Genomic DNA, 15,723 nt, shown 5'->3' on the forward strand with positions numbered 1-15,723 from the left:
CTCCCAAATTTCAGCTGGCCGACGTCCAAATTTCAAGTTCGCGCACCCGCAAGTTTAAAGTTGGCCCACCATCAGATTTCAACTCCGCTTATTTCCATATTTGTGTTCACCAACCCCCTAAAATATAAGTTGGCCCGCACCCAGATTTAAAATTGGTGCAGCCCCAAATGTCAAGTTGGCCCACCCCAAACTTAAGTTGCCCTATTCTCGAATTTCAAGTTGGCGCATCCCCAAATTTCATCTGGCCTACCCCCAGATTTCAACTTGGCTTAAACACAAATTTTAAGCTGGCCAACTCCCAAGTTTAAGTTGTCCCATCCCCAAATTTGAAGTTGGCCCACCCCTACTATAAGCTTCCCCATGCATTTTCAAGGAGTCCTCTGTACTCTAGGAGTATTCTCTTCTTTTTTTTTTTTTTTGAGGGAGGGGGCGTTCATACTGCTCCTTATCGCTTATAAAGCTACCAATCATTTGCATTTACTCCATTATAACGATTACATCTGTTAAGTTTGCAACTTACGTATTTTTATGCAGATACGATAAATTACACTTTTACGTGACGGGCTGGGGTTCTCACAAAAGAATGCTTACGCATTAAAAACGCAAAGTCGACTACCTAGCGCTCATCACCCGCAATGCCACCCATATACTTGCAATTAATTTTTTCAGGGCCAGCATTCATTGTACTTAAGTGACTGACGCACTCATCGAAGTAAACTGGAAAGAGAGTTCTTCTACAAGCCGCTACTTCGATTTTCAGTAAAACAGGCAACGGATCCTAACAATCACTAAAAGTGCGATCGTGAGGCGGGGTCTTCACACATGTATTTTCACAACAGAAAGCAGAACCTATAGTGCTGCATTTGCGGCCGAATAACAGTCGGTGACGGGCGAGGTGATGAATCTCAGCAGACCATTCAAGCATATTGAGGACAATCCCATATTTACGCTATGTACGAATTGTCGCCGCAAAAACGTTGATGAGTAGGCCGGTAGAACTAAAAAAAAATGAGGCATTAGGATATGCTTTCATATGAGCAACAAGAAGGACACCTTACCTCTCAAAGAACACTGTTCTTTGTCGGAAGAAAGTTCTTTTGGCCAATTTTATGTAGCCACTGCTTTTTGCGCAAGCCGTGGTGCTTTCCTTGTCGTATCATAGAAAACTGCGTAACAATATTCAGGCTTCCTGCTGAAGTTACATGCGCCACTGTACGGCATAGCGCTAGCACAACACCGCAGGAAAAAGCACATGCAACGTTCGCTGCGCCGACCCACTCGAGCGAAGGAGAAAAATGGCGCCAGCGGAAAAATAAAACGCTAACAAAACTCAAGATCCGCGCGTTTCCAAGGGCAACGGCAAGGACACCAATCGTCGTGCAGGAAAGTAGGGGCGAAACTGGTTCCAGTGGTGGGCACGCGCAAGGGGCGAGGAAGAGGCGAGGAAGAGGCGAGGAAGTAGCGCGGTGGTGGCAGAGTTCAAAGAGAGGCGGTACGTTAAAATTATCAAAGGACTTTAACTTTAATGCAAGCGAAGCCTGCGTTCATGAATTGTTCTGGAAATGAATGCAAGATTTCTAACGCGTGCGACATTTGCTTCCTATCTCCGTGAACGCTCCAAGAGAAAGCAGAGTGTGATAGGTGTACAAACATAAGCAATAGCATCATGCCCACAAACATAGATCTATTTATAGAAATGCCTAGTTCGCTCATTCACAAAATCAAAAGGCAGTTTCCACAATTCGAAGTTTTGTTTCAAGCACGCACGACTGGACAACGTCATTATGCGTCCCGATATGCCACAAGTATCAAGCAAAAGCACAGCTGGGCTAATAAAGCAGTTGAGAAGGCACCTGCGTCGCAATGCTTTCTTGGGACACCTGACGTGGCGCTTGGCGTTAAAAGGTTAACGTCGGTAATTCATGGCGAAAAAAGAGCACATTGTCGGAAACGGAGACACAAAAGGAAAGAAAGTTTCGTATCTATGTAGGCAAACAATTAAGGCTGGACGTGGATTTTAAGAAACGCCTAGACAGCGCTCTGTGTCTATGTCTTTCTGTGTCCCCTTCTGGGCTTCAGTGCAATCGCCATGGAGCTTGCTCCTCTTTATACAGGTACTGCGGTCCCCAGAGCGGCCGCAACTTTCTGATGGAGGACAGCGTCATCATCATGCGGATGTACACGGACGCAAACGGGCGCGATCGTGGCTTCCGGATCCGTGTTCGCCTGCATCAGTCACCCTGTGGTGGTGTGTTGCGGCTTTCCCGGTCGGGATACATCACTACGCCCGACTATCCGTACAGTTACGGGGCCCACAGGTTGTGTGTATGGAGGATACAGGTAAGAACATGACAATTAACGGTCCACTTCACCGTCTATAACCTGTATATCCGTGGCATCGTAACAATATCTCCGCTGCTCCATTGGAAAGTGGCTCAACGGCAATTACCACTTTTTTTTAATTCAGTGCTATAATTACGAAGCAGTTTAAAACAAGAACAAAGCGAAAGCTGCAAATGCACCCAAACATGAAGAAAATTGTTATTTCAGTTCCTGCACAGTACGTTCTGTCTCAATAAATACAGATCATAAACAAGACGAGCAAGGATTTCAGGCTTTACACCGGTGCATTTCTACTCATCAGGCTACGTAAGTACCTAAAGGAACACTAAGTTGAAAAGTTTGAGCTGTGTTAATAAAAATACTCCAGTGCAAGAAAACTACATCGATTGAGGCTTGGTGAGCTGGAAAAGACTCAAAAGCAAGACACAGATGGCGACGCGGCCTTCAAGTTCCCGCACCAGGGCGCCATGAAATCATGAATTTTACGGCGCCCACTGGTGCCGTGGTAATTTTTGTCGGTAAACATGCACCTAATTGTGCTCTAAAAGAGCCAAGGGCTGAACTTAAGAAGTTTCAGAAAATCTACCTGGTCATTACAGAGACAAATACGCACACGCAAGAAGAGTACCTTGAAATAGTTGACGTCACAATGACGATCAGCGCTGAGGTTCTCGCGGAAAATTGATAACATGAAACAGTGACCCTAATTAATTTTATTCTAATAACGAAACCATTGCCGCACCACTTATGCAAATAGACTCCTGAAATAATACTTTATCCGTATAGACTGAACTAGCTTCTTAAAGTGTCCCTTGAAGTCATGAGGACATTTCCTCAAAGGCACTTGAGTTCTCAGGAGTCTGCGATCCAACGCCACTCAGCTGCGAAGACTCTCCCTAGTTCCTGCCTGTGTTGAACCTCAGTAACTTGATTCATCGATCGATCCAATAATCAATCTATGAACCTCTGTTGGACAGATTTGTTTACCTTTACGGCATGAGAACAGACCACCAATACACACCATGTATTCGCGAGTAAAAAGGCCGTAGGCTTGATTTTACATCAAAGTTTAACTTGGGAAACGGCGCTGGTTTACTTGGCTGCTGTTGGCGTAGCATTCTTCTTTGTACTCAATATTAGGCACGCTGAAATAGTGAGTACTAAAAAAGCAAAGGACGGCTTTGACCCTTCTGTCATGGCTCGTAAACAGGAAGAAAAAGTAAAAAAGGAACATAAAATAAATTTTAAATTAAAGTACATGGTTGTATGGTATAACGCCCTTCGAATTCTTTTGCCGATGTAAAAAGCAACGCGACAAATGCAGTTCCCTCAAAGCTACCTTTCTAGCCTGAACTTATTCTGGAGATTGTCCAGTTCCGCAAACCAGCGAGTTAAAGTGTTCGGAAATAAACAAGTATGCTTTGTGAAATATCTTTAGTTCCATAATAAAATGTGTTACATGGTGAACAGGCGCCGTGTAACAGATGTGTACTTTTGATACATGTTTTGCAGGCCACCTTTGGCATGCGCATCAAGCTGAGCTTCGATGGCTACTTCGATATGAGAAGCGACGACCATGACACCTGCTTCATGGATTATCTCGAGATTAGCCGATCGGGCAAGTTCGAAACTGACTCGCAGCGGTAAGTTGGTTGGCCACCAATTGCAGTCCGAGAGGTATGTTTATTCAAAGCATACCAACACACAGCAAAGGCGCGTAAACAGACCTGTGGTAGGCTTCTTCATAGATCACATCTCGCCCTCGTGGTTGTTAGCATAGGTTCTAAATGGGTCGCCAAGCTTTGGGCGAAAAGCGGTCGAGTACCAATAGTCGCCGACATCAGCAAGGATCGGTTATTGGGAGCTGCGATTCAAGCGCGACTATGTGAGGAGAGAACCAACGTTGAGAAAAAAAATCATTTTATTCTAAAGAGAGACACACTTGGATGTCATTCAACAAAAAGAAAATTTCAAATCCATGTTATATATTTGCGGCACGGAAAGAAAAGAGAACTCTCTTTTACTTTATCATTCACAATAAGTGTCTCCTTTCTAGCAGCCGCTATAAAAGGTGGCGCTCACGCTGTTAACAAATGTAATGCAATGCAGCCATTGAAAGCACGCACCTAATGCTCACTGAATGCTACATGCCCCCCTGACAAGTTCTGTTTCTTTGTTTGTAACCGCTAATCTGATTTCTCCTGGCGCGGAGTATACGAGGTGTATTTCATCGTTGTTCCACGGGCTCAGTTAGGATACGTGCGTTAGAACCGCTAGATAATTATTTACTTAAGTGGCCTTCGTGCGATTGCACTGGCCGTGAAGCTTTACGTCCGACGATGCAACCAGTACACAACACCCAAAGCTTTTTTGGCCTGCAGAGAAACGATGTTCTGTGAATGGGTGAATCTCTGAATTCGGATGGCCGTACAGCTGGCATTTTGCTGCATCGCTCTCTGCGCTAAAACATCGAAACGCCCACAGCGTAGAATTGCGGGTCATTTGAAGATAGCGCTCCAGTGGCAGGCCACGAAAAGAATGTTGGTGAATTTGATCAGAAAAATGGCGTTACTTTTGTTTTAAACGTAAATGGTGTGACATTATTTTTTCGCCGGAGGTGGTCCCTCGTCAAAGAGATTCGATCCCACGATCTCGTGCTCATCAGCCCATCACCATAGCCACTGAGTAACCACGGCGGATTCGAGAATTTTGAATAAATACCATACGTAATCTGTGCACTATAGACAGTTCTCCGTACATCTTGACCTCATCCTTCAGCCATCCGGTATCCTACATGGATAAGTGAAAACAAAATTTCGCACGCCACTATAGCGGCGTGTGGCTGAAGGCCGAAGTACATGTACCTACGCGGCCGTACCTACGCGGGCGCGCGTACCTGCGTACCTGCACTCCTACCTGCGCGCGTATCTGCGCGCGTACCTACGCATGCGGAGATAGTTGGGGACACATCCTACGCGTCGAAGGGCGGCGCTAGTATGGATATTTTCTCCAGACAAATATTGTTCCTCGGGCTGCATCATAAAGCTATGAAACGATGTCTTCCAAGACGAAAATAGTGAGTAAGGAGGGCACGCGCTGACGCGCATATTGTAAGTTCTAACCACTATTCCTCACGAAACGCGACAAACGCAAGGCTCGCGGGCGCGAGCTATCGTGCGCCGGCAAGCGTACATGTAGTTTGGTCAAAGAGTTCCTTACAGGTCTGGCTAATATGAGCTGATAAGCGCAGTGCATAGAGTGTGCGCTAACGATAGTGTCTGCTATGTATTACATCCCTTCGCGTCGCAAAAAGCAAATAAATTTCAAACGAAACACCATTGTCCCAGCTCGCGGGTGCCGCACACCCATCCGGAGATTCGACGTCTACCGCATCTTCGTCTGTGGCCTACGTACATGGCAATGCTCTCACGTCATTCATACTGGCATTTGACTTCGAGGTTTATTCAATACAACGTCAGTCATATGTTTAGCCTGTTGCTTCAATAGACGAATTAATATATACAGCAATGTTCAAACAGACCAAGCGAATGTCTGCGTGCTTTTCTTTTACTTCGTACCGTAGCAAGAGAGATGTACTTCTGTTTCTTTGCTTGTTCCCAAGTAGTGCAGTCGCGCGTGCTGAGCACAAAACAGTGTGATTTTCTACTGTGTTAGAGCGTTGTGATCATGCTCTTTCATGTTCTCGAGTCTGCCTCAGAGGTCGTGATTGTGACACAGACTTATACAGATAATCAGGTGCTCTCCTGCAGAGCGTGCCAAGTCATCCACTACGCGAAACGAGACAAACGGAACAGCTCGCGCACGCGAGACCGCTACCGGAAGGGAGCCACTCGGCAAAAATGCTCGAGAGAAATAAATCAAAGGAGGCCGCTGCTGTGACGTATTCTTCACGCGATCCTTCGGCTATGGTAGGTCAGAAAGCAAGGAAGGAATTTTGCTTGCGCAGGCTAGAGGGAACAAGTGAAGAGCGTTGCTATTTTGGTGGTCGCGCTCGCCTCCGGAAATCATGGGTTCGCGGCACTTCCAATATTTTTATCTCTGCTATTTATGAACGAACATGAAACATTATCGCGCCAGACCACTCTCTAGAGGGCACCTTAGAGGGCATAACCAACCTTTCCACAGTGACCTGGTGAGGGGCCCTTCAAGGTGGTTTCGCGAGCGCTCTTGCCTGCGGCACCAAGAAGCTTTCAGTCGTGTATCTTTTAGTCGTTTATGCAAGGGCGGCCTCAATGTGTTCAGCATCAACCTAGAGCATATGCATAAGCTCATGGCGTTTCTTTTTGAATGTGTTGGTGAAGGGGTCCGTGCACTATGGAATAACGCAATAACTATTGTACTCACTGTAATAAATATAATCTTTGAAGCGCATCGTTCCTTTCATAAGGCGACTATCATCATGGGGCTATTCGCATACATTGACAATTATCATCGATAATTTCTGCACAAGCCCCTCGCCTATTTCGCCCGTTATGGGACCGTCGATCACTGCTGCTAATTGCAGGGAAATTTTTCTAGATTTTGAGATATAAGGTATTGTGTAGGGAAATAGGACAGTTAGTTGAAACCTTGGGCAATTTCGCGCTAACGCATTGAAACGACCACACTCCTGACGTGATGGCATGTCTTGATTTGCGTCTCTGCAAATTTCCTTTGCATTAGAATGCAAAGTATGACTTTTCCCTACGTCAGCGCAGTGAACACATCGCGCGCCCAATAATAGACACGGTGCGCATGCCGTCGGCCCTCTAAACAAGTATGGCTACTACGAGCTTGCCGTTCGTACTGCATGAAATATTTGTCGCAAAGCGGTAACAGAAACGTATGCTGCAACTACAAACAAATTATCACGGGCACATGGTGTAAAATTTCTGCAGCGAGAAGCTCTGAAGTGCGGAAAAAAAAGGACAAAAAAGGACAAAGAAGAAGAGTTGCAAGAGGACAACACGAGCGCTCAACACTGATCAACTAACCCTCATCACTATTCTTATTTAGCACCGGTACATGTGAGCATAAGCGAAAAGATACCTAGGACTGAGCAGGACTATGCGGTCGTGGTGCTAAACAGCTCACTATGCATGCGTATATGAAAGTTTGTCCGGAACTGCCTATAGGCAAAACAACTTTGTACGGAGTGCGAGTAGTCAACCGTTTGGGCAAGTTTTCGTTGGAAAGCAAGTGAAAATTTTCTAATTCGCTGAAATTACATTTAAGTACATAACTGTGGTGTTGCTGCAACACTTCATTGTCCGTATAAAAATTATTCTATTTTTTGTACATTGCTGTCATGAAGTGGTGCACTGTTCTGGCGCTTACTTTCTGTAAGTGAGGTCCGGCGCCTATCTTTCTTGCAATTCAAATAAGGTTCCATGTAATGTTTGTACTTGGGCCAGGTCCCACACAACTTTGGCCAACAGCAAAGCATGCACGTGGTGACGTCTTCTTCTGCAAATATGGCTTATAGCTAGAGTCCGTGCTGTCAACATAACAACTTGCACTGCGACATCATTTCAGCTTGAGTCCAACCACATTTTGCCAAACATATGCACATTTTTCTCTCGACTTAGGGAAAAACTGGCTTCAGAGGTTGGCAGCACTGCCACTCTAGTTCAGCCGAGTTACGTGCCGGGTTCGTCGCCGATTTCCAACTTGCTCTTCGATACACACGTGCTGCCATGCGAGAGCTTTGGGGCAGCTTTGAGGGTTTAGATGATGTGGTGCAGCTCTCGGGAAGGACACTGCTCCTTCTCTTCTGCCGCCACCCTCTTTCCCAGTGGGGGCTGGAGGATGTGGCCGTGGCGTCGCCTCAGGTGTACTGGTTAACGGTTCTGGGGCGCTATAGCGTAAAGCTATGTCATACTTTTCTATTCCAATTGTGCAATCAGCCCTTCGAGACTGGTCAAAATAATTTGCGGGTCGCCCCAACTTCGCCTTTCTGTAACCCGACGTTACTAAAATTACGGTAACTCGGCATCTGGTTTGACGCGAATACACTTATTATGCATGACTAGACTGGACAAAAGAAAAGTAATTATTTCTGATTCGATGCCTTTCAGCCGTTAGCCCTCTGCTATCTGTCAAACGATTTGGGGCTGCGATCACTTCACCTGTCTGTCACGCGACTTCACAAAACCGCGAATACGCGCCGCGTGATAGTGACGTGTACGCGTTGAAGATGTAGTAATACGCCCGACAAAACTGATTTTTTTTTTCTGAATAGCCAGAAGTTGCCTAGTTCCGAAATGAATAGGAGATGGCTGCCCACTGATGCTTCTGGCACTGGCTGCTCGCACCTGCCGGAGAGCATGGACTTATTGTGTATAATAAAGCTTCTTGCGGGGCAGTGTAACGCTACCAAGCCAGTTCGGCAAGTACACGACATCGCTCTGCCAACTCTTCTTTGATGAGAATTCGTTTTAGCAGCATTCTTAGCCTACCGTTGCAAGACGCCGCAATTTTGGACCAGGCACCCGCAAGCCAAATACAGTGAAGTCGACCAATCGCAGACGCCAGCACCACCCTCTTCATCCAGTTATCTATTTTGACTGCACTGGCTCGCCCCACCGAAACCATCGCCACTTGAGCATGCTCTTCGCCTCTTGTCAGCCAGTTGGATAAGAAAAACCGCTCAATGAAGGCACTTGTTTTCGTTTCTAAATTAACAAAAGTGACGTCCTATAAATGAGGAGAGCGTCTGATTGATCTGTTATGACTTCGGTACGGGTCACCACCCGATGCCTACGACGGTAGTTACGTAATTTTCACGTCAGGAGATTGGAATAAAGATATCTAGGAATAGGTTTACGTTATAGCGCCCCTGTTCTCGCCTCCCTTTGGCAACAGGACAATCAGCACCTAAATGATATAAGGCAACATGTAGGCGCCTTCGAGGTGATCATTCCTTTAAAAATGGCCAAAATTTTGCTTGAAGTTTTCAGCTATTTGACTACATTGACAATGACCATCAGTGGCTTCTGCTCAATTTTCTTGAGCTTGGCTCATCTAACTTTTGGGCCTTTGGGCACTGCCACTGTGAGACAATTGGGTAGGCTGGGCAGACCCGCTGAGACACATTGACATACAACACTACAACAAAAAGATTCTAAAAAATTGATTGAAACATACAGGGAGAAACGAACTCTACATAAAAACATCTCAGGCAACCAGCCAAGAAGAGCAAACTCGACAGTAGGAGCACCAGATGGTGCTGATTTCTCCAAAGAATTAAACCAATCTAATGCTGTAGACATTTCATAAGCATTAAGCAGGGATGAAACAGGCCTGCTTAGCAAGGGCGTAAACTTTTGTCCCACGAACAACACATAAATTCGAGCTTCGCACACGCGACCTCAAACTCAACCACCTCGATGGTTCGAATAAATGTATTTTCTCTCTCTCTCTCTTCCTGACGAATGCGTATCAGAAATTTTTGGCAGACAACAATGCACCATACAGTGAGACGACACCACTTAGAGCACAATTGACTTGGACTTCAGAACCAGAACAAATCGTTGTGTTCGAGATATTTTATTTATTTATTTCAGCAATGCTGCTATCTTGGAAAGCCTGTGAGTAGGAGTGGGGTACAAGATGCATAAATACAAAACACAGACCATACGATACATGTTTTGCATAACGTCCCTTCCGCATAATTTATATATATATATAGATGAGGAGTAATAGTTCCGCGGAAACCCGCAAGGTGGAGAGGAGTAATTAATAAAGAGAAAATTAGACAACCACCCAAACGTAGTTCAGTGCTACAAAGGAAACCATACGGGTTCCTCGAAAGAAAAGCTTCGCAGTTCAGGAAAAATTCGTCCTGGCCCGGGACTCGAACACGAAACCACCACCTTTTCTGTGGAGCCACTCTACCATCTAAGCTAACCAGGCGGCTAGCAGATGGTAGGCGAAGTCGAATTTGTCAACAACTCAGAAGAAAAGGCAAGAGTGTAACGTAATAGTGCTGCGCAAACCCACAGGGTGGAGCGGTGGTTTGGATTTCCCCTTTATATATATATATATATATATATATTGTCACGTGGTAGTGACGGTGAAGAAAGAAGCAGTATGGTGGAATACAAAACTAGCTTTTATTGGGCGAACCTGTGCCCACAAAACAGGCTACACTTATAGCACAACGAAAGCGGCGAACACAGTCGGCGATCGTCGAAAATCTGATCTGCGGGTCAAGCGGGTCGGCTTTTATAGAGCAGTCGTCGAATGTTCCAGACTAATCGTTCGGACCCGCGTGCCTTCCACAAAGTTCTACACCATTCGCGTCAGGTGATGAAATCAGATAACATAAGTCTCGGCGACAACAGACAGCGGATAGAAGCATCGATAACTTTCCAGAAACTTCGGATACATGCAGGCGCGTCCCATGCTGTGCGATTACATTTGTTAGGCGGCGAAACGTGGTTGCCCGATAAAGATAAGTACACGTGTCAATACCCCCCTCTTAAAAAAAAGCATCGTCCCGATGCTACAAATATAAGAGAGCGAAACACAAAAGGACACTTCTTAAACATAAGTAACAAAAAAGAAATAAAGTCCAAAGGTCAGTTACGCGAAGCCACAAAGTTCGTTAACGCTGGTAGTAGGGCTTGAGTCGCACAACGTGGACTATTTCAGGTCGCGAGCGGCGCCGCTGTGATAGCGAAATACCGTCTGGCACGACCTCATAGTCCAGTGCGCCAATACGTCGGATGATCTTGTACGGTCCGAAATAGCGACGCAAAAGCTTCTCGCTCAGTCCTCGTCGGCGTATAGGGGTCCAAACCCAAACACGGTCACCGGGCTGGTACTCCACGAAGCGTCGTCGGAGGTTGTAGTGTCGGCTGTCGGTCCTCTGCTGGTTCTTGATTCGCAGGCGGGCGAGCTGTCGGGCTTCTTCGACGCACTGGAGGTAGGTACGGACGTCAAGGTTCTCCTCGTCCGTGACGTGAGGCAGCATGGCGTCGAGCGTCGTCGTCGGGTTCCTGCCGTAGACCAGCTTGAACGGCGTGATCTGTGTTGTTTCTTGTACCGCCGTGTTATAAGCGAATGTTACGTACGGCAGGACGGCATCCCAGGTCTTGTGTTCGACGTCGACGTACATCGCTAGCATGTCGGCGAGGGTCTTATTCAGCCGCTCCGTAAGACCATTCGTCTGCGGGTGGTAAGCCGTTGTCCTCCTGTGCCTTGTCTGACTGTATTTCAGAATGGCTTGGGTGAGCTCCGCTGTAAAGGCCGTTCCTCGGTCGGTGATGAGGACTTCTGGGGCGCCATGTCGCAGCAGAATGTTTTCGACAAAGAATTTCGCCACTTCGGCTGCGCTACCTTTCGGCAGTGCTTTTGTTTCAGCGAAGCGGGTGAGGTAGTCCGTCGCCACGACTATCCACTTATTTCCGGTTATTGACGTCGGAAAGGGTCCCAACAAGTCCATCCCGATCTGCTGGAATGGTCGGCAAGGAGGCTCGATTGGCTGTAGTAATCCGGCTGGCCTTGTCGGCGGTGTCTTGCGTCGCTGACAGTCTCGGCATGTTCTGACATAACGGGTGACGTCGGCGGTCAGGCGCGGCTAATAATACTTTTCTTGTACCCTCGATAGTGTCCGGGAAAATCCGAGGTGTCCAGCGGTCGGATCGTCATGTAGGGCGTGCAATACTTCTGGACGAAGTCCTGACGGGACAACAAGAAGGTAATTGGCGCGGACTGGTGAGAAGTTCTTCTTCACGAGTAGACTGTCTTGAAGCGTGAAGGAAGATAATCCGCGCTTAAATGCCCTGGGAACAACGTCGATGTGCCCTTCCAAATAATCGACGAGGCCTTTAATTTCCGGGTCCGCTCGTTGTTGTTCGGCGAAGTCTTCCGCGCTTATTATTCCAAGGAAGGCGTCGTCATCCTCGTCATCTTGCGGCGGCGGGTCAATGGGGGCGCGTGATAGGCAATCGGCGTCTGAGTGTTTTCGTCCGGACTTGTATGTTACAGTGATGTCGTATTCTTGTAGTCTCAGGCTCCACCGTGCCAGCCGTCCTGAGGGATCCTTTAAATTCGCTAGCCAACACAAGGCGTGATGGTCGCTGACGACTTTGAATGGCCTGCCATATAGGTAAGGGCGAAATTTCGCTGTAGCCCAAACGATGGCGAGGCATTCCTTTTCGGTTGTAGAATAATTGCCTTCCGCTTTTGACAACGACCGGCTAGCGTAAGCTATCACGTGTTCATGTCCATCTTTTCTCTGGACCAGGACGGCGCCGAGGCCTAGGCTGCTGGCGTCAGTGTGGATTTCGGTATCGGCGTGCTCGTCGAAGTGCGCAAGTACGGGCGGCGACTGCATGCGTCGTTTGAGTTCTTGAAATGCGTCGGCCTGCGGCGTTTCCCACTTGAACTCGACGTCACATTTAGTTAGCTGCGTCAGCGGCTCAGCGATGCGTGAAAAGTTCTTGACAAATCGCCTGTAGTAGGCACATATGCCAAGAAATCTACGCACTGCCTTCTTGTCGATGGGTTGTGGGAACTTTGCTATGGCAGCTGTCTTCTGCGGGTCGGGGCGGACTCCAGATTTGCTGATGACGTGGCCTAAAAATAGAAGCTCCTCGTAAGCGAAGCGGCACTTTTCCGGCTTCAGAGTAAGTCCTGATGACCTGATGGTCTCTAGTACTGTTGCCAGCCGCCTAAGGTGAACGTCGAAATTTCCGGCGAAGACGACGACGTCATCCAAGTATACGAGACAGGTCTGCCACTTCAATCCTGCTAAAACCGTGTCCATTACGCGCTGGAACGTTGCAGGCGCCGAGCACAGTCCGAATGGCATAACCTTGAACTCGTAGAGGCCGTCTGGGGTGATGAAGGCGGTCTTTTCGCGATCTCTTTCGTCGACTTCTATTTGCCAATAGCCAGACTTGAGGTCCATGGACGAGAAGTATTTAGCGTTGCAGAGCCGATCCAATGCGTCGTCTATCCGTGGGAGGGGGTATACGTCCTTCTTCGTGATCTTGTTCAGACGACGATAATCGACGCAGAAACGTAGGGTTCCGTCCTTTTTCTTTACCAGAACAACAGGGGATACCCACGGGCTTTTCGACGGCTGGATGATGTCGTCGCGCAACATTTCGTCGACTTGTTCTCTTATAGCTTCACGTTCCCGCGCCGAAACTCGGTAAGGGCTCTGACGGAGTGGTCGAGCGCATTCCTCGGTGATTATGCGATGCTTGGCGACTGGTGTTTGTCGAATCCTCGATGACGTCGAAAAGCAGCCTTTGTATCGTCGGAGCAGACTTCTGAGCTGCTGTTGCTTAATCATAGGGAGATTTGGATTAATGTCGTAGTCTGGTTCGGGAACCATGGTCGTCGGGGTAGATGCGGCGGAATCCGAGAGGACAAACGCATTACTTGTTTCCAGAATTTCCTCGATGTACGCGATCGTCGTGCCCTTGTTGATGTGCTTGAACTCCTGGCTGAAGTTTGTCAGCAACACTTCAGTTTTCCCTCCATGCAGTCGAGCGATCCCTCTTGCGACGCAAATTTCACGGTCTAGCAGTAGACGTTGGTCGCCTTCGATGACGCCTTCTACGTCAGCGGGTGTTTCGGTGCTGACCGAAATAACAATGCTGCAGCGAGGCGGGATGCTCACTTGATCTTCGAGCACACTCAAGGCGTGATGGCTACGAGGGCTCTCCGGCGGCATTGCTTTATCTTCCGACAGCGTTACTGACTTCGACTTCAGGTTGATGATTGCGCCGTGTTGGTCCAGGAAGTCCATACCGAGAATGACGTCTCGTGAACACTGTTGGAGGATAACGAAGGTGGCAGGGTAAGTCCGGTCATGAATGGTTATTCTTGCCGTGCAGATCCCAGTCGGCGTGATGAGGTGTCCTCCAGCGGTGCGAATCTGAGGGCCTTCCCATGCGGTCTTAACTTTCTTCAACTGGGCGGCGATGGGTCCACTCATGATGGAGTAATCAGCGCCTGTGTCCACTAAGGCGGTAACTGCGTGGCCGTCGAGAAGCACGTCGAGGTCGGTGGTTCTTTGTCTGGCGTTGCAGTTAGGTCTTGGCGTCGGATCGCGGCTGCGTCGTGTTGAACTCAAGCTGGAACGTCGCGTCGTCAAGTCGTCTTTCGTCGGTGTAGTCTTGGCTTCCTGACTGCGTCGGGACGGCGGCGGCTCGTTATTATGTCGTCGAGGTGGTCTCTTCGTCGTCTTCGTCGGCGGCGGAGGATCTTCGTCAGTTCGACGAACAGCAACCGCACCTCCATCGGTTGCTGCTTTTAGTTTTCCGGGTATGGGCTCGCAGAGCGGCCCCGGGCTGGGCCAGTGTATGGACGGCGCTGCGGCGACAGGTAGCGGCCTGGTGACGGCGAACGGGACGGTCGTCGAGAGTTCCACTGAGTGCCGGCTAGGTAATCGGCAATGTCACGTGGGCGCTCCCCAAGCTATGGACGCGGCGCGTTGACGGCGAACCCTCTCAGTCCCATGTCGCGGTATGGGCATCGGCGGTACACATGGCCGGCTTCTCCGCAGTGATAGCAGAGCGGGCGGTGGTCGGGGGCTCGCCAAATGTCCGTCTTCCTCGCATAGGTGCGCTGGGCAACGGGTGGGCGCGCTGGCGGCGGCGGCGGCGGACGACGGAATTGCGGTGTTGCAGGACCTTGGCGCGGTCGCGCAGGGGGGCCTTGACGGCGGGCGACGACGGCGGCGTAGGTCATTGCTTCCGGCTGCGGTGGTTCTGGTTGCACCTCAGGAACTCCAAGGGATCGGTGCACCTCTTCTTTCACGATGTCGGCGATAGAGGCCACTTGAGGCTGCGACGAAGGCAAGACCTTGCGCAGTTCTTCGCGCACAATGGCCCTGATGGTCTCGCGCAGATCGTCCGTGGCCAGTGATTGAATTCCTGCGTAGTGGGTAGAGCTTGTGCGGCGGTTGAATTGCCGGTTCCGCATTTCGAGTGTCTTCTCAATGCCGGTGGCCTCGCGAAGGAACTCTGCTACGGTCGTCGGTGGGCTTCGTACCATTGCGCCGAAAAGTTCTTCCTTCACACCACGCATGAGTAGGCGTACTTTCTTTTCCTCGGCCATATCCGGGTCGGCGTGGCGGAACAGACGGCTCATTTCTTCCGTAAAGATGGCAACGTTCTCATTTGGTAGCTGCACTCGGGCGTCCAGCATAGCTTCGGCCCTTTCCTTGCGCACGACGCTTGTAAAGGTGCGCAGAAAGCCGGTACGGAACAGGTCCCATGTTGTCAATGTCGACTCCCTGTTCTCGAACCACGTTCTCGCGGCGTCTTCTAGGGCGAAGTATACATGCCGGAACTTGTCGTCGGAGTCCCAGTTGTTGAAAGTCGCGATTCGCTCGTACGTCTCCAGCCAGGATTCCGG

The 15,723-nt window shown here is 48.8% G+C and overlaps 1 protein-coding gene across 1 annotated transcript in view; it reads left to right on the forward strand.

The window, feature by feature from the left end:
- LOC126523600 (ovochymase-1-like) overlaps nucleotides 1–15,723 on the forward strand; it is a 93,352-nt gene that overhangs the window by 36,056 nt on the left and 41,573 nt on the right. The window contains exons 5-6 of the mRNA XM_072288999.1: nucleotides 2,115–2,340; nucleotides 3,856–3,986. Of these exons, the coding sequence (XP_072145100.1) occupies nucleotides 2,115–2,340; nucleotides 3,856–3,986 (357 nt within the window). The remainder of the gene's footprint in view (nucleotides 1–2,114; nucleotides 2,341–3,855; nucleotides 3,987–15,723) is intronic.

The sequence above is a fragment of the Dermacentor andersoni genome, chromosome 6 (assembly GCF_023375885.2).
Source record: "Dermacentor andersoni chromosome 6, qqDerAnde1_hic_scaffold, whole genome shotgun sequence".
Lineage (NCBI taxonomy): Eukaryota > Metazoa > Arthropoda > Arachnida > Ixodida > Ixodidae > Dermacentor > Dermacentor andersoni.